The sequence below is a fragment of the Equus przewalskii genome, chromosome 26, assembly GCF_037783145.1.
Source record: "Equus przewalskii isolate Varuska chromosome 26, EquPr2, whole genome shotgun sequence".
In the NCBI taxonomy this organism is placed as follows: domain Eukaryota; kingdom Metazoa; phylum Chordata; class Mammalia; order Perissodactyla; family Equidae; genus Equus; species Equus przewalskii.
The window spans coordinates 570,219-595,335 of NC_091856.1; the positions used below are offsets into that span (position 1 = coordinate 570,219).

Genomic DNA, 25,117 nt, shown 5'->3' on the forward strand with positions numbered 1-25,117 from the left:
AGGTGTAATTTTCATATAGTAAAATTCTCCCTTTTTTTTTGAGGAACATTAGCCCTGAGCTAACTACTGCCAGTTCTCCTCTTTTTTGCTGAGGAGGCCTGGCCCTGAGCTAACATCCGTGCCCATCTTCCTGCACTTTATATGTGGGACATCTACCACAGCATGGCCTGCCAAGTGGTGCCATGTCAGCACCCGGGATCCAAACCGGTGAACCCCGGGCCACCAAGAAGTGGAATGTACGCATTTAACCGCTGCACCACTCGGCCGGCCCCCAAAATTCTCCCTTTTAGTGTATAGCCTGAACAAGTTTTGGCAAACATGTGCATCATGTAACCACAAGCATAGTCAGGAAATAGAACAGTTCCATCAATCCTGAAAATTCCCTAAACCCCTTTGTAGTCAACCTCTCCCACTCCTGGCCCGTGAAAACCACTCATCTGTTTTCTGTCCCTCTGGTATTGCCTTTTCCAGAAGGTTGTATAAATGAAATTATATAGTATGTAGCTTTTTGAGTCTGGCTTGTTTCACTTATCGTAATGCAGTTGAGATTCATCTCTGTGTCAGTAGTTCATTTCTTTTTATCCCGGAGTAGTACTCTACTGTGTGGATATACTGCAGTTTCTTATTCATCAGTTGAAGGTCACTTATGTTTCTGATTTTTAGTGAATATGAATTAAGCAACTGTAAACGTTCAGGTACAGGATTTTGTGTGAATATGCTTTTATTTCTCTTGGGTAAACATATAGGCAGGGACTTGCTGGGTTGTGTTTTGTGTGTATAAGTTTATAAGAAATGCCCAGCTTGTTTTCCAAGGTGGTCTGACATTTTGCTCTCTTGCCAACAATCTATGAGTATTCCAGTTACTCCACAGCCTTACCAACACTTTGTATTGTCAATTTTTAAAAAAATTTGTCTTTTTGAATGTGTCTTTTCCTTAGGTTCTTAGGGGGCCCTTTTATATAGTATTTCTTTTTCCTTATCCTGTACTCTCTGCCTTATTCTTATTTACTTACATTTTTATTTTTATCTGTTCATTTACAAGTATTTGTTGAGCTTCTGCTTTGTTCCAGGCACTATTTAAGCATTGAAGATAGAGCAAAGAACAAAGCAGAAGAATCCCTCTCCTCATGGGAGCTTGTATTCTAGAAACTTCTAAGTCTTCTCCACATCTCTTTTCTCAGCTCCACTCATATATCCAGAAATGCTCATTTGAGATGTCCAATAGATAGCTCAAATTCAATATATCTAACATTGAATTCATCAACTCCCTCAACCTGTCCCTCTTTTATATCTCTCTTAATGAATGATATCATATCCACCCAGTAGCTCAAGCTAAAAACCTAGGCAATATTGTTTAGTCCTTTATTTCTCCTCACTTCCCACATTCAATTACGTATTAAACCCTGTTGATTTTACCTCCAAAATATCTCATGAATGCATCTACTTCACTCCCTCTGGCACTTCCCTAGTTCAAGCCATCATCAGGTCGGTGCAGTAGCCTCCTGACCAGCCTCCCTCACACCAGTCCTCTTACCCTGCCAACTGTTGGTCATACTGTACAGAGCGCTGTTGTCTTTCTAAAATGACAAATTTGATCCTGTCTCTCTTCTTCTTAAGAGCTGTATTAGCTCTGTATTACCCTCCAGATAATTCCAATTTCCTAATATTACTAAATTCCTAAACATTACTTAGACTATTTTGATCTTTTATAACCCTAGTCTCTCACTCAGATATGCTAGAACTGTTTTCAGTTCACTGAATGTGCCTTTGCATATATAATCTCCTTTTCCTGGAACATTTCCCGCCTCCCTTTCTTGGTACTTATGCCTAGCAAAACCTGCCTATTCTCAGTAATTGTTCTGTTGGCTAGTGAGATGTTTTAGTGCATTTTTGGGCTGGGGAAGGAAGCTTGCTTGACTAAACTGGTATCATGTCTCTTATAATGGTACCAGGCTGAAGTGAGAATAGAGAACTGGTCAGTCAGAGAGCATAACTGTTGTTATTTTCATGAGTTAGGGATGGACCCAATGCATGGGATCAGATAATTTGTTAGATTTATTCAGTCAATAAATATTTATTGAGCTTACCATGTACAAGAAAACTGCTGTGCAGTACTGTGGAGCATTCAAGGATGAGGCAGTGTCCTGTACGGAGAGCCTTCTTTGGGCCCAGAGTTTCATTGAGAAACATCGTTATCACTTGCCTGGAGCAATCTAGATTGATAGACATGTTCTGAAGTTGTATGTGATCATTTTTCAGTTTTCTTTTAAAAGAAACAACATAGTTACCCTCTAGCAGTTGCTATGGCAACCGTGCTATAGCCTGGGATAATTTTCTTCTAAACCTCCTCTCCCCCATGGCTGGAAAGATAAATAAATTACTAAAATTTAAAAAATGGCACACTAAACCAACATATCCTTTCTGAGGGGTGAGAAGAAGAGACATAGGTGGCAGAAAGAGGGTAAGTACATAGGAGGAAAATTGACTCTCAGTGCGTAATTAAAATGAACAGCCTGTGACTAATTAGTAGTCCCATATCCCCAGGATTGGGAGTTAGCTCAGGTGATGAAACCAGCCTGCATTGGCATCTGTTCAAACCGGCCTGCATTGGAATCTGTTCGATGCTTACAGAATTTTGAGTCTTATGGCAAACTTTCAAGGGAGCCACACCCTCAGAACTGAGGGCACTCTAACCCAGATGTTGACAATCCTTTACTAGACATTAGGATGTCAGAGTATGCTGATCTTTCTGCCACCTCTTTATTAGGAACCTATAAGGCAAGCAAAAACCTGGCAATGTGACAAAACAACAAGAAATGCTGTTGCTCCCATGTTCCGGAGACCTGTGCTAAGCACTTTACCTGCATTTCCCCTTATAACTCTTATAGTAACCAGCGAGACTCCTACTATCATTAGTCTCATATTACAGTTGAAGAAACATCTATAATAACTTTTTCAAGATCATATAGCTAGGATGTGGCAAAGCCAGCAGAACTTAGCTTTGACTTCAATGCCCATATTCTTAACTATGAAGCTTAATTGCTCCTTGTTGCTTGAGAAAAAGGCCTATTTTTAGTGATTTCTTTGTCACATTAGTTGCCTCAAATTCAGTTTGGGTGTGGGATAGGATTTAAATTGAATTAATATTGAATTTTTTATTTTGAAAAATGAGTAGAAAATGTTTTCGGTTTTCCTCTGTCATTCAAAGCTTCTGTGATTTAATGGATTTTATTAAAAATTTATAGGCAGTTCAGAAAAAAAATGGCTATCTCTGAGCATCCAACAAGCTACAGTGTTTTATTACATGTTGGAAGATTGGAGATTAATGCCATTCTTTGGCCTTTTAGCTTTCAATAGAGAGCAGCAAAATTGGACATCATTGCTTTCAGACAAGGACATCACTCTTTCCCAGTATGTCGGGTCTGAGCTTCTCGTGGATATACTGTGGTAGCCTCAGGTTTGAACACAGAGATGAGGAAGGGTTTCTTAGAGGCAGGTCGAACTTTTCTCATTTTGAATAAGGAAAGGTATATCATCTCTGAAATGGTGTTCTTCTGAGAGAGACCTAGGCCAGAAGCAGGTTTAAAAGAGTATGGGAGCAGTAGTTTTTTGTTATTCTCTATGTAGAGAATAGCAGAGAGCAAAAGTACTTTGTAGATTTGTCTGATGCTTGGAAGAAGGGAGATGCTCTCTACATGTTATGTAAAATTAGTGGAATACAAGTAGGGTAGACTCAAGTAAGGTAAGGTATATAATAATTGGTGGGATGGGGAAATGACCTGAAATTTTCCTGAAATTGTCTCTGTTACTCTTCTTTGCTACCACCTGTGGTTTTCTTAGGTCACTGGACCTATTTGCGCTGGGGAGAGCAGCAGAGTACGTAAGAATTTGAATTCCTTATAATTTTCTTGATCTTACCCATTAACGTAGTCCCTCTGAACTATGAAGCTGGATATTCATGCATACGACTGTATATAATTCCATTCCCCTTGCCTCCCCTAGTTAATCTCAGGAGATAGTACCTGTGGTGGAATGTTATATCCTTTCAGGCTAGTTTCTTGAAGACTTTGTGTGTGTGTGTGTGAGATAAATGTCAAACCAAAGTCCCAGTTATAATCCTGATAGGATCTCCTGATTTTTCTTCCCCACAGACAAGTAGTACCATCAGCCCCCTAGCGTAGAAAACCCTCTCCTTTGGTCTCTTGGCTAAGGAGTGCAATGACTAGAAGGACAAAGTTTCATTCTGGGAGAGGTCATTGGTTTTGTGAAGTGAATGAGAGGCTCAGGTCATGGTTTGATTTCCTGGAAGCAGCCCAGCTAGGCCAGAGGCCACCTTAGTTCTAGAGCTTGAAGAATAGGCAGCCAGTTCTTTCGAGAAAGATACGCAGCGCTAGGCTGACATTGCTGGCTGTGTTACCTATCTGACGGGGTTTGGTTGAGTCCCAGCGATTAGGTATCCAGTAGCTACTAAGAGGGGCCAAATTTTGTCCTTTCACTGGAATTTCTCAAGGAGCATGTACTTGTGGTTTGAATCCTGAGTATTTCCACTACGGAATTGCTCAAAGGCGGCCTAAGAGAGCTCAGATAACTTTAAGGTTTTCATGTAGAAGAAAGTAACCAAGCCATGGAAAACAAGGTTTGAATTCTCTTTCCTTTTTTCTCCAGCTGATAAAGTTATGCCTGTACTCTGGATTTAGAGTCAGGGACTCAGTCCAGGAGCACCATGTAGCAGAGAGCCTCATTGCTCAATATTCCATCCCGTTTGGTTTGAGTGCCTCCTCTGTCCCGGGGGCCTGTCTTTGCCCAGGATTAGGTTACTTTCCCCAGACTGTTTCTTCAGCTTTGTTTTCTATCATTCCCTTCCATGTCATTTTATGTACCTGCCAAATGAGCTACAAAATCTATCTTGAAAATATATGTAGTCTTTCCCACCATTCGGCTTTTCCTCATGGCTTTGCTTTTATCCAGATTCTAGAAGTTATTTCCCCTCCCCCTCCAATCTTCACCTGTTGAAAACCCACCAGTCTTTCAAAGTCATCCCCTCCATAAAGCTTTCCCTGCTCACCCTAACAGGAAGTGACCTTATCTTCGACTCATAGAGCATTTGGTTTGTACTCTTCTTAGGATAGTTACTTCCTTGTATTTGTATTTGTATCCATATTTTCTCTCCCATTTTAGACTGATTTTATACTTTGAATCTTCTGTATTGTTTATCCTTGCACTTGTAGGCACTCAATAAACATTTGAAAGAGTAAATTTTCCCAGCCTTTTAATTTTCCAGGGACTTTTCAACTTTTGCCCTCAGACTAGCTCACAAGCCCTCCTTAGGCTGAGTAACCAAACGTGCACTCAGCTTCTCTCTCAGTGAAGCCAGGAGTTTTCTGTTGTAGCCTAAATGGTGCGGTTGGGTAGAATCAGTAAGAGATCATCATTGCCACAATAAAAGCACAATTCTTTCATTCAAATTTTCTCCTTAACCTCCCTTTTTAGTTTTTAATCAGCCTCCTTAGTGCCAGGAGATTTACTTTCTAAGGAAATTGGGGGTAGTGTAGGGAGAGAAGCCCAGGCCTTTGCCCTTTGCCTGTGTCTTTGTCTCATCTCACTTCCTTGTATGTCCTTTTTCCTGTCCCCTCCTACTTTTTGTATTCTCTTTTCTTCTACTCCCATCCTCTTCTTTCCATAGACACTTTGTTTCTTTTTTTTTTTTTTAAAAGATTTTATTTTTTTCCTTTTTCTCCCCAAAGCCCCCCGGTACATAGTTGTATCTTCTTCACTGTGGGTCCTTTTAGTTGTGGCATGTGGGACGCTGCCTCAGCATGGCTTGATGAGCAGTGCCATGTCCGTGCCCAGGGTTCGAACCAACAAAACACTGGGCCGTCTGCAGCGGAGTGCGCGAACTTAACCACTCGGCCACCGGGCCAGCCCCAACACTTTGTTTCTTAATATTTGCCCTTTCTTTCTTTCTTTTTTTTTTTTTTAAAGATTTTTTTATTTTTAAAATTTTCCCTTCTTCTCTCCAAACCCCCCCAGTACATAGTTGTATATTTTAGTTGTGGGTCCTTCTAGTTGTAGCACATGGGACGCCGCCTCAGCCTGGCCTGATGAGCGGTGCCATGTCTGTACCCAGGATCCGAACTGGTGAAACCCTGGGCCGCCGAAGCACAGTGTGCGCACTTAACCACTCAGCCACGGGGCTGGCCCCTGCCCTTTATTTTTTTAGTATAGGAATGTTGTCAGCCTTTAAGAAAGTTTTGGAGTATTCCTCCCTTTAGCCTAGCAAAATAAAAAAGCAGAGTGTTATTTAGGAGTAATAGGTCAGATGCAGTGAGAAACTAAGGGTCCATCTGTGTAGTTTCTAGCTCTGGATCATGGGTTCCTAACTCTGGCTGAGCTGCGCTTTTGGCCTCATAATCAATAGGATTGTCTATCTCTGCTCCGTCATTGGAGACTCAGTCTTGGTTTTCTTGCTTATGTGCTAATACTTCTCCTGTTGGAATTTAAGTAGACGTCTAGCTTGTTTCCTTGTTGCCTCTGTCTCCTCATCTGTATGCATGAATAATCCAGCACTGACTTCTTCACACTTACTCCTTCTGTGGGTTCAGAAAGAATGAAGTCTGAAAGGCGTACTGGCTTTTGTCCCTTGATCCTTTGTTTCTAGTTTTCAGAACAACAAATGCATCAAAGTCTAAAACCAGTGCCTCCAAAGTCTCTTTTTCCTAATGTGTGATCAGAATGCTTTGTAAGCAGAGTGCTTTGCCTTCCCTGTTGTTTGACTAATATTGTTCCTCACCATTTGAAGGTTAGCCTCTTTCTCAACTGGGTTTTTCCCCCGGAGTTCTTGATCACTCTCCTCTTCTTTCCTTATGTTCGCATGTTGCCTTAAAGTCAAATGTTGTTAGATCTCCTCCTTACGCCTTTCCCTAACCTCACGTTGTTGCTGTAAACTCAAATGGGAAAAGCTCGTAAGATCTTCTTACCCCCACTCCCAGCTGTGCCCAGAAGTATTGTCTAGAATCCAACGTTCAAATTTTCTTCCTTGATTGTAAAACCCACGTTTGTGCCCCCGTCTTTTTTAGTGGAATTATTAGCTACAGGCCATCTAACGTAGAAGCCAAAGGGTCATTTCCCTGTTACCTTCCATTTGTCCCCAAGTTTTATCCTTTCTGTCTGGATTATTTTCTTCTAATTCATTAATGTTTTCTGTCTCCACTGCATGGATGCAATTTCTTAACTCCTCCATGGGCAGTTGTAAAAGCCTCATCTTACGGTCTTCAGGAGGCTTCCACTGCCCACACCACTACCAAGATTTAAAAAATTACCAATATGAGAAGTCTGTCAACTGCTAAAAGTATCTCCATTTTAGGATGGTGAATGTTCCTTTTCCTCATTGTGAGCCAAATGGAACTTGGCAAGAAAGAACATATGGGGACCTTGTTAATTATACACATATGCGGATGGTATCAGAAATGGCTTCTTGATAAAATAAACTACAAAGCGCTCTTAGGTTGAGCTCCCTTTCCAAGCACGGTGTTGGATATTTTTATTATTGCTTGGAGCAGGATTTGTAACTGTGGTCATTTTAGCTAACATCGAGGGGAAAAAACCTAGCCAGTCAGATGCGGGCCTGAAAAGCAGAAATAATTTTATAAAATTGTAGTCACTGCTGTTAGATGAACTTGTCTGCATTGTCAGCAAGATCCCATTGGCAGTGCCTATGTTTTCCTCTTCTCCTTCAGCCTAGGCTTTAGATGGGAAGTCTGAGTCCAGGGTGTAGGTGCTTGACAGGAATTAGAAAATTCCCGATAGAAAACCCCGATGTTGTAGCAAGACAGTAAGACTGCTGCTGCTCTCAGCTGCCTCTAGAGCTTTTGCCTTGACTCCTAAGCCTTGGTTCTGACCTTCCTGATTTCCTGGACCAGCTTCTGATGTTGGACCTGCCTATTTTGTTCAGCCATATATTTTTAAAGTGTGAAAACACCAAACCAACTTTAAACAAAAATTTCTCTTTTCTAAGATATGGAAAAACTATATTTCCCTTTTGCCCCATTTTGATAATAGTAGAGGCCCAGAAACCAGCCCTGGTGGTCTAGTGGTTAAGGTTCGTTGCCACCACAGCCTGAGTTTGTTTCCTGCTTAGTGAAGTACACCACCCATCTGTAGGTTGTCATAGTTTGGCGGCTGTGTGTTGCTGTGATGCTGAAAGCTATGCCACCAATATTTCAAATACCAGCAGGGTCACCATGGTGGACATGTTTCAGAGGAGCTTCCAGACTAAGACAGATTAGGAAGAAGGACCTGACCAATCACTTCTGAAAAAATTGGCCGTGAAAACCCTATGAATAGCAGCAGAACGTTGTCTGATATAGCGCTGGAAGGTGAGAGGATGGCACAAAAAGACCAGACAGGGTTCCACTCTGCTGTCCACAAGATCGCTAGGAGTCAGAATCCATGTGAAGGCACTAACAACAGCAAAAGAGGACCAGAATCTGTCTATGAATGGCTGTGTGTGTGTATTGGACACACAGTACCTGTGAGAAGGCATGTAGGTGGAAGAAAACATTTGTGTGTAGTTAGAAAGTGGGAAGAGAAGCAGAGTTCCAGAGAGTTCTGCATTGGGAAAATGCAACTTGGAACTCCTCTGAGAATCAGCACTGAAATTAAATGAAGAGTCTTACCTCATTTGGTAAGGAGAGAGACCTGTGGGCATTGAGACAACTCTGCACATGGCTTTGAGGTTGCAGGGCTCATGTGCAGCTCAGCTTGCTCTTATTCTCAAGGTCCAGGCTTGTGGTTACCTAAGTTAGAAGCAGAAAAAAATCCTGAAGAACTAAATAAAGCTGGGGTGCTTTGATTGATTGTGCTTATTCCACAGCTTTTGAAGATCCTGACAGTGCCGTTGATGACCGAGATAGTGACTATCGCAGCGAGACCAGCAATAGCATCCCACCTCCTTATCATACAACTTCCCAGCCCAATGCTTCTGTGCACCAGTTCCCTGTGGCTGTGCGATTGCCACAGCAGCTGCTACTTCAGGGCAGTTCCCGGGACTCTTGCAATGACTCTATGCAAAGTTATGACCTCGATTATCCAGAACGGCGGGCCCTCAGGTATGTATGGAAACTAAGCGCTTCTTCTTCCTAACATGCAGTTTTCAGGATGCAACTGACAACATGTGGGTGCTCTAACCTGAGGTGATAGTGGAAGTATAGCAGTGTGATGGGGCGAGCTACAGCCATTTTGTGTAGATTCTCAGTCTTTTTTTTCTCTTTCACACATTCCTGTTTATATATTTCCGTCAGTAATATTTCTCTTTATGGTCAATGATTCTCAGCTGGTGATAGCATGCCCATTTGGGGTGGATGGCTGAGAAAGATCTACTCAATTCTCTGCCCAGCCCAGTGATTTTGATACATCTTTCACCAAGATTAAAAAAGAAAATCACGGATGTTAAATGTTTGGATAATCCTTCCTACCTGAATATTTCCCTGGAAACTTCAGAAGAAAACCAGTGTGATCTCTCCATAGCAGATTCAGTACTTTTGCTGGAACTTTTTACAAATTTTGTTTTATTGATTTCTTAAGTGTATAAAAGATTTACGTGGTTAAAAAAACCTAAAGGTAGGGGCCAACTCCATGGCCGAGTGGTTAAGTTCCGTGCTCCGCTTTGGTGGCCCAGGGTTTCGCTGGTTTGGATCCTGGGCGTGGACATGGCACCGCTCTTTAGGCCACACTGAGGCAGCGTCCCACATGCCACAACTAGAAGGACCCACAACTAAAATATACAACTATGTACTGGGGAGATTTGGCGAGAGAAAGCAGAAAATAAAAAAGAAGATTGGCAATAGTTGTTAACTCAAATGCCAATCTTTTAAAAAAAAAAAAAGATAAAGAACCTCCCGCTCAACACCTGTTGTCCTCCGCCCCGTCCCCATCCAGTCTCCTAGTTCTCACCACACTTATTTCTTATGTATCCTTCTATACGAGATTGTCATATATTTATGAGTATAAAAGCAAATTCATACATATATACTACTCCCCCTTCCCCCAACTTTAAAAAAAGATTTATACTTAAAATTTAGAGAAATAATACAAGGAACACCCATATTCCAGTAGATTAGAAGTGTAAAAATAAACAGCTTCATTCATTGCAGCCGTGGCTACCTAGTGGTTTAATTTGGAACTCTAAAAGGTTCTTACGGGCTGGAGTTAGTTTAGTTCGAGTTTTTGAGGATATTGGAGAGTAATGAAACTACATATAAAAAAATTTGTGTTAAATTGGATTTCCTCACTCAGTCAAATGGCCTTCTGCCTAATGAGTCCAGAATAACTAGAAATTTATGTAAATTGTATAAAAATGTGTAATTTGAGGTTGGACAATAGAATTGGACTTTGTTAGATATTATGTAGTCAGAGTATCTCGAGTATTGAGAGGGATCAAAAGAATACTGGTCTCACTCTTAAAAGATTTATAGTGACAAAGTGAGCACTTTGATCTTGTTTCTGTTTCTTAAATAAATGCTACTGGATGTTAGATCTGTAAAAGAACACACTGAGTTTGCAAACTCCTTGTCTGCATGCCGTCTCTATACTCCCTGCTGGACACGGGAGGTAGGCAGTCTGTAACCTAACAAAGTTCAGCTGTCTTCTGTACTCATTGATAAGTCAGATGTGTAACTTCTGCTGTTATAATCAGTATAGGAAGAGATTTTCATTTCACTGTGGTCCTCAGTGCGTATAGCCTTTAGATTTCTTTTAGAAGAACAAATTATAATGCTTTATTCTTTTTTTCATTTAAAAAATTTTTTTTCTTCTTCTCCCCAAAGCCTCTCAGTACATAGTGGCGTATTCTAGTTGTGGGTGCTTCTAATTGTGGCGTGTGGGACACCGCCTTAGCATGTCCTGATGAGCAGTGCCATGTCCGCAACCAGGATCCAAATCGGCCAAACCCTGAGCTGCCGAAGCGCAGTGTGTGAGCTTAACCACTCAGCCATGGGGCTGGCCCCTATAATGCTTTAAAAAATTGGTCCTTTTTTGGTACTGTAACAATATTTGACTTCTAAGATAGTCAAAGATTATATTCATTTTGTATATATATTGTTTTCTCCTTAAAAGAAATATGTTTGATCATATTCTTGGCTATACTGCCTCAAATATAACTTTCAGCAAGTTAACAGCTTGGCTTCTTTCCAGACCCAAATTCATCAGCAAATTTAGGTTTCTTGAAATTCCTTGACATATTTTCGTGGAATGCTTAGCAGTTCTAAACTTTGGCTTTGCAAATTCATTCTAAATATTGATGAAACATGTTCATTTTGTTTGTTTTCTTTCTTAGAAAATAAAAAGCTCATGGTAGCAAGTGAAGTATTTTAAAGTTGTTATAGCTTTTTCTGATGTAGAAAAGCTATTTGACTACATTGCTATAATATTGATTTAAGAACGTGAATTTTCTTACATTTTTTCTGCCTGAATGGTTTTTATCAAATCGACGATTTTACTAATTTTAATTTTCCCATTGAACAAGCACTAAATCTTTCAATTTATTTCTTTTCCCTGTTTTTCCTTTATTCTTTGCCTTCTGTTCCTCCAATTTTATCCCTTTACATCAGACAAGGCTTGCAGGCTAAAAATGACAAAATTAGGATTATTTCAGCTTTCTCTGGTGTTGACTATGAAGAGCAAGAAGATACAGATGAGGAAATAGAGGGGAAAATATCACAAGAGTTCCTAGAAAACAGTAACATAAAAGAAGCAGAGGTAAAAGAAATTAGAACTCTTTCAAAAACTGATAAATGTTACAGCCAACAGGTACAACCAAAGTACAAGAATTGGAAAAAGATACCGTTTCAGAGCCAGGAAGCAGAATTCTCTACTGCCTTTAAGTTTGAAAAATCTATTAACTCCAGATATCCTCAGAAATATGATACAATAGATAGGCGAAGGAAAAAGAAACCTAGTCAGTTTGAAGACAATGAAAGAAGACAGTATGCTGATAGATCAGGAAGTAAGACTAGCTTCAAAAGTACATATCTTAACACTGAAAATTGTAACTGTTGCCACATTGAAAAGAAGAAACAAATTTACCCAGTTTTGCATCCCTACAAAGATGGATTTGTGGTCAAGAGTGGCCTGTGGACCACTAAGTTGGAAAGTCATGATTATGATCTTCCAAGTTGTTTAAAGAACTGTGAAAAGTCATCTCGCTTAAATCATCATGTTACTAATTTCACTCCCTTAGATGTTCTTGAAGATTCTACTAGCAGTACTTCTGATGAACTTCTGGATTCCCCCATTTCTGATAAGCAGGAAGGTGTACTATCACCAACATGTCATCCTTCCAGTGTCCATCATTTTGGAGGTTTTCCTGAAGAATATTGTGTAGCGAATCCAGCAATCCCATTACAAAGGATGAATTGTGATGCAAACATACTTGGAGATCTGTCTGGGTGCCCCGTGGAAGAGATGACCCCTTCCTCTATTGAGGAACCCAAGGAGGACTATAGAGATACAATGGATGAGCTTCAGTATTTGGTAGAAACGGTGTCAGAATATTTAGCAGAGAAGGAAGAGGAGATTAATAGATTTGGTTACCTTTCAAAAACTGAAAAAACACTTAAACACAATAGTACTGTTGATAATGCAGAACAGAAAATGGCTGGGGATCAACTACCACCTTTAACCATTATCAAGAATGACAAAGACAAGGCCATCTCTTTCCCTGAGCTGAATGAAGTGAAATGTGCTGTTGGTTCTTTGTTCAGTTCGCTCTCAGAAAAGGTGGGTTCAGGCACAAGGCATCTAACAACCTCTGTGGAAAAGCCGGTTTATTTAGTTCCAGAGAAAACAGAAACTCTTAATCAAATAGAGACAGTTAATTCGGGATCTAGACCCAGAGCCAAGTCACTATTGGAGAAGGATCTTCCTATGCAATCTCCTTTATCCTCTCAAACAGTTGATAGTAAGGATTTTAGCAGCCATGACAAAACCGCTGAAAATGAGCACACAGGCAGTAAAACTGCAAGTTTCTCTTTTCAGGATGCAACAGAAACTGTTGGACGGGATTCGACTTCACAGAGTCAGGTTTCAGTTATCAAGTCTGTTTTTAGCATGCTAAATCCATTAAAGATCTTTTTGGAAAAGGATGAAACCAAAAAAGATGATGACCAGAACAAGCCAACAAGAAAGGAAAGCTTTGTTGCATGTGGTTTGGAGTCAAATCAAAGGGAAGACACCCTTTCCATTCACAGTAGCATCGTCTCTTTAGATATGACTGATGGAGAAAGTACAGGCTGGTCCCAAATACCCACAAATGAGGATCTGTTGTCTTCCCAAGAGGCCAATGAACCTTCAAACTTAGCTAATTCTGCGAATAAGAAAGATGATGTTGAGAGTCTGTTGGGAGGAAAAGCCTGTATAGATATGTCTGTCTTACCAGATCAACCAAAAATTTGTCCCAAAGATAGTCAAGGACATCCTTGTATAGCTAGCAGTAAAACTGCAAATAAAGAGGCTTCTTCAAAGCCATCAGAGGGGGACAGAGTTACTAGTGATGATGATTTCCTTGAGCCACTCAGAAAGTCCTTCAGCCAGTTTGTGCTCACTTCCCCTGAGACCTATTCAAAGGAAACTTTATCAGAATGTATGAAAATTCACCAGTTGGAGGAAGATGGTTGGGAAAGTGCCCCTAAGAAAGAGGGGCATTCCTTTTCCTTGAGTGGAAAACTACATATTCCATTTTTCAGAGTTCTTAGTCATTCTGAAAAGCAGCAGAAAGGAAGAGAGAAAGAAAGAGAGAAAGGAAGCATTTTTCCTTTGTTTAAATTTCCCTTTACTGACAGAAATATCACTGTCAATGACCAGAGTTCTTATGACTCAGCAATAACCACTGATGAAGAGATCCAAAGAAACTGCCATGAAAATGTCAAACTTAGTTCAATAAGATCTAGTTCAGTTCCAAATATTCATAATAATCTAGGGAAATTTGGTGATACAGAGACATTTAAAAAGAATGACCAAATAAATTGTTCTGAAGATGCCACACTTAATAAAATAAAGTCTGATTCAGTTCCAAATATTAACAATGATCTTGGGAAATTTGGGAATGTAGAGGAATTAAATTCGAGTGACCACACAGCGGTAGAGAACCGTGAAAGAGATACCTTAGCCATCCCTGGGGTTGTGTCCAAAGAGCGTATACCTTCAGACTCTTCAGGAGAAAGTGAGACTCTTAAACAAGTGACATCCTTAACAGTATCAGACTCTTCACCAGCATTTACTTCTACCGTTTCAGAATCCACCTTGGTTAATGAAATTAGTGAAGACAAACTAGCAGATAAAGCTTCTAAGAAAAGAACCCAGGGAGGCTTCCTTTCTGGCCTGTTTAACAGCTTTTCTTCTCTTGAAAACTTGTCTAATCAACAAGAACTAAATTTGAAAAATGATGACTCTCATCACAAGAATAATACCCCAAGCTTACTCTCTGGAATATTTAACTGGATATCCAATAGCAGTATGACTGATTGTAAACCACATGAAGCAAAGTCCATGTCTTTAGATGGCATAAAGAATTTGAATGGAAATAAGCATTTATCCTTGAGTGAGATCCCTGTTACTTCATGTGTGACTTCTGAGAACCAGAGGAACCATGCTGAAAAACAAGAAACTTCTGGCTTCAGAAAAAGCTTCTTATCTTTACCTAAAGAAAACATATCATTATCTGATGCTTGGATTGATAATCATCATTGTCCTCTTACATGGAAAACCCAGCAAAGTGAAAAGAGTTGTCCCTCTTCTGAGAACAGTGTACTTCATTGTGCTCCAAGCACTCAGCAGGACCTCTTGGAGAAATCTTTGGCTAAGAGGCAGACATCACACCATGTTCTTCACGTAAAAGTATGTGAAAATTCACATGAGTTAAATCCATCTATACTAAATACTAACAATCTTAATAAATCAAACAACTATCAGGCTTTTGAAGAGATGAACAATCCTTTTTGTTATGAATGGGACTCTGATATAAAAGATTTTTCTAAAAATTCCAGAAGACTTGAGCCAGTTTATTATATGTTGAATCAAAATACATTTCCTTCTGCTGATGGTTTCTTATGTCCTGACTCAGAAAACCCAGCAATAAATTTTTGCCAAAAAGATCAAAATGCAAATATCTTGGAGTGGAGAACAAATCCAACCAGTGTCATTTGGTGTGACTTACCATATGAATCGTTCAACCAGTTAGCATTTAATGAAGATTACTTATTAAGAGCTGATATGTGGGCAGCTAGCTCATTATATGGTAATTCTTGTCATCTTCCAATTAATGAGACTAAGAATTCACTAGAAGAATCGCCTATTGACTTAAGTTGTTCTTCTGGTGATGAGAAGACTACATGCCCCGGAGTTGATCAAGAGTCATTAAGAATGGATGAAAACTTTGTTTTTTCAAATACCAGGAATGTTTATGAATACCAGGAATGGTTGTCATGTCTTGAAAATGGAGTGTGGTGGCCATCAGAGGATGGAGATTATGGATATTACATGTTTCATGATGGTCAATATATCTATTCTCTCCTCACTGATTCTACTGGGCAGTATGCATATTTATTTATACCTGATTGTTCTTATCAAGAGTATTTGAATTATGATTTACAGACAAATCTATTAAATATCATGTTGGATGACAGCATTATTTCTGCCTGTAGTTTTAAATTACTTGACAAGGAAGATGAATTATTGTGGTATGTTGAAGAGGAACCAGTTGATGACCCTCTTGATTTATCTGTAGTTTTGCCAAGAAGCGAGGGATCAATGTATCTAAATTTAAAAACCTTTCCACAAGTACTTGAAGAGTCAAGTTATGGCCAAAGGGATCAGCCATTAGATTTTTCAGGGTATAATCCTCAACAGTTTAAAGGAGATTTTGGATCTTTTGAAGAAAGGCTCTGTGGTTCTGAAGCCTTAGAATATACATTGGATCTCAGAAATCAGCCCCAAACTATTGGTGATCGTATCTTAAATAAAAATCAAATTATAGAGGGAGATAAGACCCAGACTTTAGCTAAGGACTCATTAGTTCACCTTTCCGGTTTCCATTGGCTTCAGTCTTCTTCTGAAGAAGCTGGCTTTTTAGTTCATCTTGAAAATATGACTGACAGCTCACAGCAAACAGAAGAGATGTCATCATCGAACAAAGTGACTAGGTTATTTTCTGCTTTGGGTGCTTCAGTTGGAAGTGATTTGAATTTTGATAAGAATGAATCCTTAGAGTCTCTGTCCATGCAGAAAATGGATCAGCAGTTAAACTTAGCAGAGTTCACAAATGATGGTCTTCAGTCATTCATCTTGAGTAAGCAATTAGAGAGTAACTCCCAAAATGAGGAAGAAAATCTTTTCAAGAAGGATTCAGTGAGACAAATAGTATCCAATGTTCAGCGACCAGAATTTACTAAAAATATGAAGCAAGAATTCCCTTTGAATGAAAGCGTTCATGTGAAAAAACAAAGTTTGTTGAAATCTGTTTTCCAGGTAAGCCAAACAACTCCTCAAGCTAAATCAGGTATAGAAGATGATGAAATCATTACAATGGACTCTATTTCAGTTCCTCTTGCATCACAGTTTAGTAGGGATGAACACAAGAATTGTGAACTTGCCCAGGACCGGTCTTGCAAAGAGTCTGAGAGAACATTATTTAAAAGTGCATTGAAACTCTTTGTTCGGGGAGAAGACTCTTCAAGTGCAATAGCAAATGAAAAACAGGCATCTGGATTTTTGAACCTCTTTAAAACCCAGGAGAATAAAGAAGGATCACCAAACTTAGAAAAGAATGGTGATAAAAGTAGAAAGATATCATCTCAAGAAAATAATGAATCTTCTGGGGTTTCAAATTTTTTTGGTACCCTTGGAGATTTCTTTAAAACCAATGTATCTTCTATACAGACAACTGAAAATATGTCTGTTTGTTCAGTGACTACTAAGGATGAGGTCAAGTCAAGTCCTAATCCCACAAAGCTAACTAGCCAGGATCTTAGGAATTTTCCTGCTGCACCAATTTCCTCTAAAGGGAAGGTTCGAATTAGAAATCTGAACAAGCAGACTACTATTGATGACAGCGGGCTAAAGGAACCATTGTCTAGAGAGATCCAAGGTAATAGTTTAACTGAAAAAGAGATACCCTCCAGTGACCACCTAATCCACCAGTTACCAAAACCATCTTTCTCAGCAAGTTGTCTCAAAGAGTCTTCCAGAGATTCTTCAGTAGAAACTAGTGGTGTGTCTACAGTGACAGGAGTTTCAAGAAGTAATAAAACGTCTTTTGATACTCTGAGCAGAAGAAATTCAAATGAACACAATCATTTTTCTGACAAAGACAGGAGTTTTTCAACTGCCACAACATCTCCATCCCAACCAGAGTTGCCCACCAAAAAGAGTATATTTTCTTTCCTGACTGGATCTGGAAAATCTGAGAACAGAGCCTCTACTACTCTACCAAGAACCAAATCTCAAGCAGAAGGGATATTCACACTTCCTTCCCTTTTTTCTACTACTAACTCAGGCAGGAAGAAGGATGCCTCTCATAATAGTTCTTTTAGTTTCTTCAGCTTGTCCTTTTTGGATGAACGACAGCAGACTTCTGGGGAAAAACATAGCCTTTCAACTGTTGCTCCAGTAACTTCTCAGCCCTGTAAGAAGCCAAGTGTTTTTGTGGACATGGTTGGTACAATGACTAGAGAAAGTTCCAATGGCAATAGAGATGGCATAGTCCAGGAAGTAGTTCATGAATGGCAAATGTCTCCTTGTGTTTCCATTAGCAATACCATTGAGGTTACCTCCCTTGCAGGTGAGCTCAATGTAGAGAAGGACTGTCATGGAAAACTAGATTCTAGTAATGGACCAGGGATATCTTTAGTAGATTTCCAGATGAATCAGTTGCAAAAAGACATTGTTCCTCACTCACCAGGATTTCAGGCACAGACTGAAACACTACTTACTGGTCCAGAGACCCTTGGGGTAGCTCCTCATGAAGAAGAGGCTTTCATACAGGAAGACTTGCCCAGTGGTTCCTTGGACAGGTCTTTTTTACATGATAGCCATTTGACTGAAAAGCTCAACAATTTAGACACTTGTACTAACCACCGCCAAAATGAAAGATTTAGTAGTGACCAAGTGAACTTACCATTAGAAAAGGCCACTGATCAGGTCTTAACACAGAACCTGGACCCAGCCTCTTCCTCTGCAGAGCTAAGGAGTGCAGGGCACCTCCAGAGCCGAGATGCAAATAAAGAGGAAGACAAACCAGTGTTGGGTTCTTCAATGGAAATGCTTTCAGGGTTTGTGACCAAAGTGAAATCTTTCTCTGGGTGCTTAGTTGAACCTCCCAAAACATTCTCTGGACTTTTCTCCTCTCCTAAACCTCCAAAGAAAAACTCCTTTTTCTCTCTTTCTTCTGGTGCATCATCTCAGCCCCTCAAAGGTGAGCTATTTGGAATTTTCAAAAGTCACAAACCAGAGACATACCAACAAGAATCATCTATCCCAGCTACTGCTAGGCTTCAAAATGATAGTCCCAGAGATGCTGTAAGATCACTAACTTCAGAAAATTTGTGGAGAGAAGCTGCCCCTGCAGCACTGAATTCAGAATCTGCTCTCAGTGACTGTAGAATGACTGTAGTTAGTGCAAAATCACACTCAGAGACCTTGATAGGTGATCCTAAACCAACAACTGAAATGGAAAGCAATAATATTTCTGACAATATTCTAGAAATCCAAGGTTCTGAAACAATTGGGGCTGCATCTTCTCTCTCAGGGGACAATATGGGGCAAGAACTATTGTCTCTGAATGATGAAGGAGACATGGGGACGTTGTGGGGTACAGATACAGAGGCATCATTGGAAGCAGAGCATGTTTCATTGCCAGTACAGTTGCAACCAGATCCTACGTGGATTGCCAAAGAGCTTTCTCCTCTAATTCAGCCACCTCTTCCTCTTGAGCCAAAGCCAGTTAAGCAATCTGCATCCACAAACCAAGATTTCTTGGAGCTACAGGCAGCCAATTCACTAGAAACCAATACTACACTGTTCAATGAGGCAAGTGTCGGCCAGAGTGCCACACTAGAAACCCAAGGGGATCTTTCTCACCCTCTGCTGGAGGAACCTGTGCTTTGTGCCAAAGAAAGTTATGGGATACTTGATGCCCAGAAAGATCCACCTGCAGTCCCCCAGGAAACAGAGCAGCCAAGGCCTCGCTTTGAGATCCCCAGTATGACCAATTGGCCAAAGCTCCATTTCCCATCCTCTGCTACTGGCTGTGGGAAACCATTGAGCTCTTTTATTTCTCCGCCTTCCCGCTCTGGCAGTAGAGCAGCAGAAACTGGTTTAACGTCCAGTTTTAAGAAGTTGTCAATTCTATTTGAAGGAAGTAGTGAGGGGAAAGGGAGTATAGTAACAAGTGATCCAAAACTAAGATTTGGAAAGAAGCTGGATCTTTCATTCCCATGGCCAAAGGAAAACAAAGGGGGCCCTGAACAAATGCCTGCAGAATTCTCCTCTCCAGTTTTGGTTATCAGCAATGATCAGGACCTTAACTCCAGTGAGGCTGACAGAGCTTTGGAATCTTCTCAAATGTCTGAGGCCAGTGCTAAGTCAGCTAAGGTCTCTACTCAGCCCTCCAGGACCTCTGAGCTGCTAGCAGCCAAGCCAAGTTTATGTGCTCATGGGCTTTCAGTGCCTGGAGAAGTGGAAAACCAGCAGGAAATCTCAGCGTCTGGACAAGACTTGGGTACCAAAGGCAACCTCTCAGACCCCACCTGTCCTTCAGGGAGTCATGAGGAAGAGCACTGCACTGTCTCTGAGCTACTTCACCAGCCAGAAACACAAGAGGAGGAGGCAGTGCCTGCTAGCACTGACTCTGTTTCAAATGTACAGCAGCCAGTTACTCCGCATGGCATCAAGGAACCAGAGACCAGCAAAAGGCCTGTTTTCAACTAAAGCATCATAAATGATTTTAAGGAATTGACCATTTATGATGCAATGACTTAGTGGTAGATTAATCATAGCCTGCTTTTTATCATTACTGTGTCTTTCCTGGCACTTGAGCTTCATGTTAATTAGGGGCTAAGTAACAAGAAATAATGTGTGGGTGTTTTCGTCCTTTCCCTTTTCTATAGTGCCAAATGTAATTTATTTAGTGGAACAGGGAACTTTCTGCTTAAAAGCTGGGCCCTGAGATTTACTCACTCTGGTTTGCTCTGCCTCGTATAATGTGGTATGGAGAGGGGAGAGCAAGAAGAGGCTGCAAGGGGCTGAGTGGCCTAGGTTAACTGGAACCACATGATAGGCTAGGGTGCTTCCTTGGGCCTTTGGCACTTATATCTGTAATAGCTGAGAGAGACCTACTTTGCTTTGCTTTTCCAAGTCTTCTAAGACGCTTTCTTCAGTGGCAATGAGGGTATTAAGTAAAATACAAAGTGCGAGGGATGGCTTGGGGTGATCTATATTCTGTGTCCTATTCCACATGGATTTGCATAACTGCTTCCAGTCTCTGCCTTTAACTACCCTTGAGAATAAGTGCTTTGAGCAGTCTCATGGAGCTCAGGGCTATTGTTTGCTGTAGTTCTTTAGTCTGGAGCATTGTTCAGGATCTGTCTGCAAAGGATACTATTATTTTCCCTAAGAAGAAGCATCATACAGTGCAGTTTAAGAATGCTGCCTGGACCTCTGGCCCAAACCTGTCCAAAAGCGCTGGTCAGGGGCTTTGGAGATTATGTGTGTGTATGCACACATGTGTGTATGTGTGTTGGGAACTACTTAGAACAGTGACCTGGTACTTATCCTGCTGCTATGGGCTGAAGAATCAGGAATCAGCCTGAAAATACCAGGTAATTGGGAGGAACTATAAGGAAAATGTCACTGGAAAACAACAATGATTTAGCTTCATTTGTCCAAGAGCAAACGTAAGCCTTTTAGTTAAAGGCTTGAGTCTGCGGCAGGAAAATTCCTTGTCCTTTGGCATGCAGCCGTTCCAGCAGGATACCAGAAGTAAAACGAGGGCCTCTGATTTGGGATGGAACTATCCAAATGGGCTGGGACAGATCTTGTAGGTCATCACCAAGTCCCTCTATCTTGAATAGGACTGAATCCCTTAAATTCAGTATATTGCTCAAGGGAGTAACTTCTGGATACTGCTCTTCTTTCTGGTTATGATTCGCTGCCACTTTCTCTGCTGCAGCTACTCTCTCTCAGAGTAGGGAATAAATTTCTTTTCTGGATATGGGAATTCAGGTGACTGAGGGAGGGTTGGGCTGACCTCTCTTCAGGTACAGAAATGCATTAATATGGCCCTGACCCAGATCCTGGAGTTGAACTTTGTCCACTTTATCCAAAACCAAGGCATATCCTAAGAGAAACTTAGTTACACATGGGCAAATTCATCTTTGGGACACTCCCTATGCTTCCAGGAATATTGTTGTAACATTCATGTCAATGAGACCATTGCCCTGAGGAATTTCTTGGTCCTAGCCTCCGTCTCCCAGTTACCTCATTGTGTAGATACCCGAGAGATAATTGAAGGAACGTGCCCACTCTCCTTTCTCATCCTATGGAACAGGCATGCACATGTACACTTGTAGAGGAAGAAAAGGGGACCTCAATTTAACAAATAATAGGAAAAGGGAATAGAGTTCACCCATCCATTTTTACTTTGTGGAAATTAGAAAACTTAAATTACAGCCACTGCACGTTTGTTTAGGAGTCTGAGTAAAGAACTTAGGCATAAACATTAGGCTGTTTTAATAATCCTTAATCCTACTTACGAATATCACATTAAGATAAAGTATTCTGGGCCGGCCCTGTGGCCAAGTGGTCAAGTTCATGCGCCCTGCTTTGGTGGCCCAGGGTTTCGCTGGTTCGGATCCTGGGAGAGGGCATGGCACTGCTTGTCAGGCCACGTTGAGGTGGTGTCCCACATGCTACAACTAGAATGATGCACAACTAGAGTATACAACTATGTAATGGGGGGGATTTGGGGAGAAACAGTAGAAAAAAAAAAACCCAAAAAACAAAAAAACAAAACAAGATAAAGTATTCTTCAAAGTGAACTGCAGGGTTGAGGTTAAGTGCTGTTGGAAGACCCAGTATGTTTTGTTTTTTTTTCCTGTTGTGGTTCTGCTGAATAGATTAGTTCTTCTAGATTGTGAAGTTTGGTCCTTTCTTCCCAGGAACCTCCTGTTTGTGATCCTTGCCACTGATATAATCATTATTTCCTCGATGTATCCATTACTTTTTCCCTAATCCCTAGTTTGCATTTATTTACTCATCCATCTTCCTCTCATTCTCACAGCCCCACCAGCAGTAGTAGGTATGGCTCCTCCTGTAGCGTGAGTCAAGAAAGCTCTCAGCTGAGTGAGCTAGACCACTGTCAAGAACAAGAAGATGACCATCGGGAGAGGGACTCAATTCATTCCTGCCACAGCTCTGGCAGCTTCTCTAGAGACGGCCAAGTGGGTTTTGGAGAACAAGAGAAAGCTTTGGAAGTGACAGGTGAAGAAGAAAAGGGGAGAGCACGTGAACTCAATGAGATAAAAGATGTCACAACCCATCCTCCCCCAGATCTGGTGCTCCACAAAGACCACGTCCTAGGCCCCCAGGAGAGGTAGGTGATGGCTGCCTTGAGGAGCTCACATGGTTTCCTCAGTACTTGGCCTGAAGTATTGCTCAGCATAAGTGCTTTTCATTTGTTTCCCTATAGCTGGGTACGGTGGTGATCAGGATACTGAGGCTTAGCTCTGCACTGTTTCCTTTGTTTTTTGATGTAATTCCCAAGATATTTTGAGGCTCTCTGAGGAACACTTGGGTTCTTTGTAGATAGCTGCAGTGTACCAGGCTTTCTTGAGTCTGTCTGCTGTTCTTGGCTTACCAGTTGACCCTACATATGGCAGCCTCCTTTCATTCAAAGGAGCTACTTTGAGTGAAATAGGCTTCCCAGCCCTACTAATGTTTAAACTTCTTTTGTGAACATTTTTTTTCCCCCTGGCTGAGAAAACCAGGACAGACTTAAGAAAGAATTGGTTTAGAAGCCAGAGCTAACCCACCCTTCAGCCTCCCCAGGGCCTAGTAGTGTGTCTTACAATTGGTAGTTAGAAGAAGAGAAATTTTAAACTTGTCCTTTTAACAGTCTTATAAAAAAGCTTAGTACAGAGTTTGTGTACTGTTATTTAGTGAGCAAAATTGGTCAGTAGAGTTGCTGATAGGTTGGGACAGAGCAAGATTTCTCAGTCTTGGCACTAGTGACATTTTGGATCACATAACTCTTTGTTATGGGGACCTATTGTATACATTGTAGGATGTATAGTAGCATCCCTGGCCTCTACACACTAGATGCCAGTTGCAACCATCACCTGTGACAATCAAAAATGTCTTCAGATATTGTCAGATTTCCCCTGGAGAGAGCAGTGAATGCTGATTACCTGGTAAAAGTTAGAGAATGGTTGGTACATCTACCTCACCATTGACAATACAAACTTACTTTCTCTTCTTACTTGTTCCTGATTTTGAGCCGTCTCTGATGGTTCATCTAATAGAGAAGACGTCAGGAGACTGAGCTCTGGACCAGCTTTTTTTACTGGATTGACAACCCACTGAAAGATGGCTATTTGTAGACCTTAGACTTGGCAGATACTGTTGTCTGGGTAGAATTCTTGGTAGAGTAGCAGAAGTGCCCAGCACAAGTATTTATCCGTTTTTACTAGCTGTGTCCTCTCAGATCCTAGCTGTACAAGTGGAGTCCAGTTCTACCTTGGCCAGAAGTGCCCACAAGTGTTTTAAAACAATTGAGCCAGTCAGATGGCATCAGAGCCTAGCATATATTTTACATGTCTGGCTGGTGGACACTTCTTTGCTGCCTTGGCAGTAGACCCTAATGGGAGAGAGGAGAAGCATTATCACCAAGAATTAACCACTATTGCACAGTTAAGAACCCAGATGATGACTTGTTGTAATATAGAGGAGTGTTTTTGTCTCAAAGCTGCCTTGTTACATTTATTTTTCATTTCACTGAGGGTGTTCCTGAAGCAGCTCAAGGAACAGGATCAGGACAGGAAGGGCCATACTTTTTTCTCTTAGGACATTGGAGGTAGTCTAGGAATTGGTAAGCTTTCCAAAATACTTAGTGGAGCAGGAAGGGCTTGCAGGAACAAAATTCTGCCCTAAGGGTGCTATGTAGAGACTGGTGGTCTCAAGAGATAAGGTGAGAGTGTTGCTCCATACCTCTGTGCGTAGTTTCAGTGCTAGACATTGACTCAGGGCCCTTGCCATTACTTCTAGTATCCTGATCCCTGACTGTCCCAGTGAGCTGTCTCATTGTGTGAGTTTTAAAAGGGGGAAGAAGAGAGGGAACAGATGAAAAGCTAAAAGGAGTTGTCATTTTAGAGAGGAATTTTTTGCACATTGGATATTCAGGACTATGCTGTTTTAGTGGCCTGAATCACTAAACAAGCATAGGCATGAATACAAACCATTTCATTTTAGATATTTGGCAGTTTTGCCTTCAGTACTGTCACCTTGTGGCCTGGTCTATTTTTAACGAACATTCTTTTCTTTGTTAGAAGTTTTCCCGAGGAGAATGCACCTTTGCCATTTACCCAAGCCAGAGGGCACTGGATCCGAGCAGTTACCAAGGTTCGACTCCAGCTGCAGGAGGTAGGAAATCTGTTAATCTAGTACTTAGTTGGGACAACTTTTCCTTTGAAATTGGGAGACATATGGTGCTGAAGACACAGTCAGTGATTAGTCATCTTCTTACAGTGTGCTTCTGGGAATTCATGACGAGTAAGCTCAAGCCTTAGGAGGTGGGCTTCCTGCTGTGCTGATTAATGGAAATTAGATAGATCTAGGTTGTGATCCTGGTAAAGGTAAAGTTAAGTGCTATTTTCAGTACCCTTATAACCTTGGGGCCATTTTATTTTGATCTTAGGTCAGGGGACTATTTCAAGGCCTTTTAGGATCAGTTGTTATCTCCCTTGGCCAGCCAGTTCAAGTACCACTGACTGACCTATACAGGGCCAGAAATTTCTATGGGCTTCCCCAATTTAAGGCCCAAAGCATCAACTCGTTAAGATCTGAAACAATGTAA

At 41.0% G+C, this 25,117-nt stretch overlaps 1 protein-coding gene across 28 annotated transcripts in view; it reads left to right on the forward strand.

Annotated features, from left to right (window-relative positions):
- UNC13B (unc-13 homolog B) overlaps positions 1-25,117 on the forward strand; it is a 210,584-nt gene that overhangs the window by 99,140 nt on the left and 86,327 nt on the right. For 18 of the 28 annotated variants that reach the window (XM_070595596.1, XM_070595585.1, XM_070595584.1 and 15 more), the window contains 3 exons: positions 8,873-9,107; positions 22,328-22,639; positions 24,591-24,684. In XM_070595596.1, the coding sequence (XP_070451697.1) occupies positions 8,873-9,107; positions 22,328-22,639; positions 24,591-24,684 (641 nt within the window). Of the gene's footprint in view, positions 1-8,872; positions 9,108-11,606; positions 22,060-22,327; positions 22,640-24,590; positions 24,685-25,117 lie in introns of those variants that run through there. The other 10 variants (XM_070595599.1, XM_070595582.1, XM_070595593.1 and 7 more) reach the window with 2 other exon arrangements.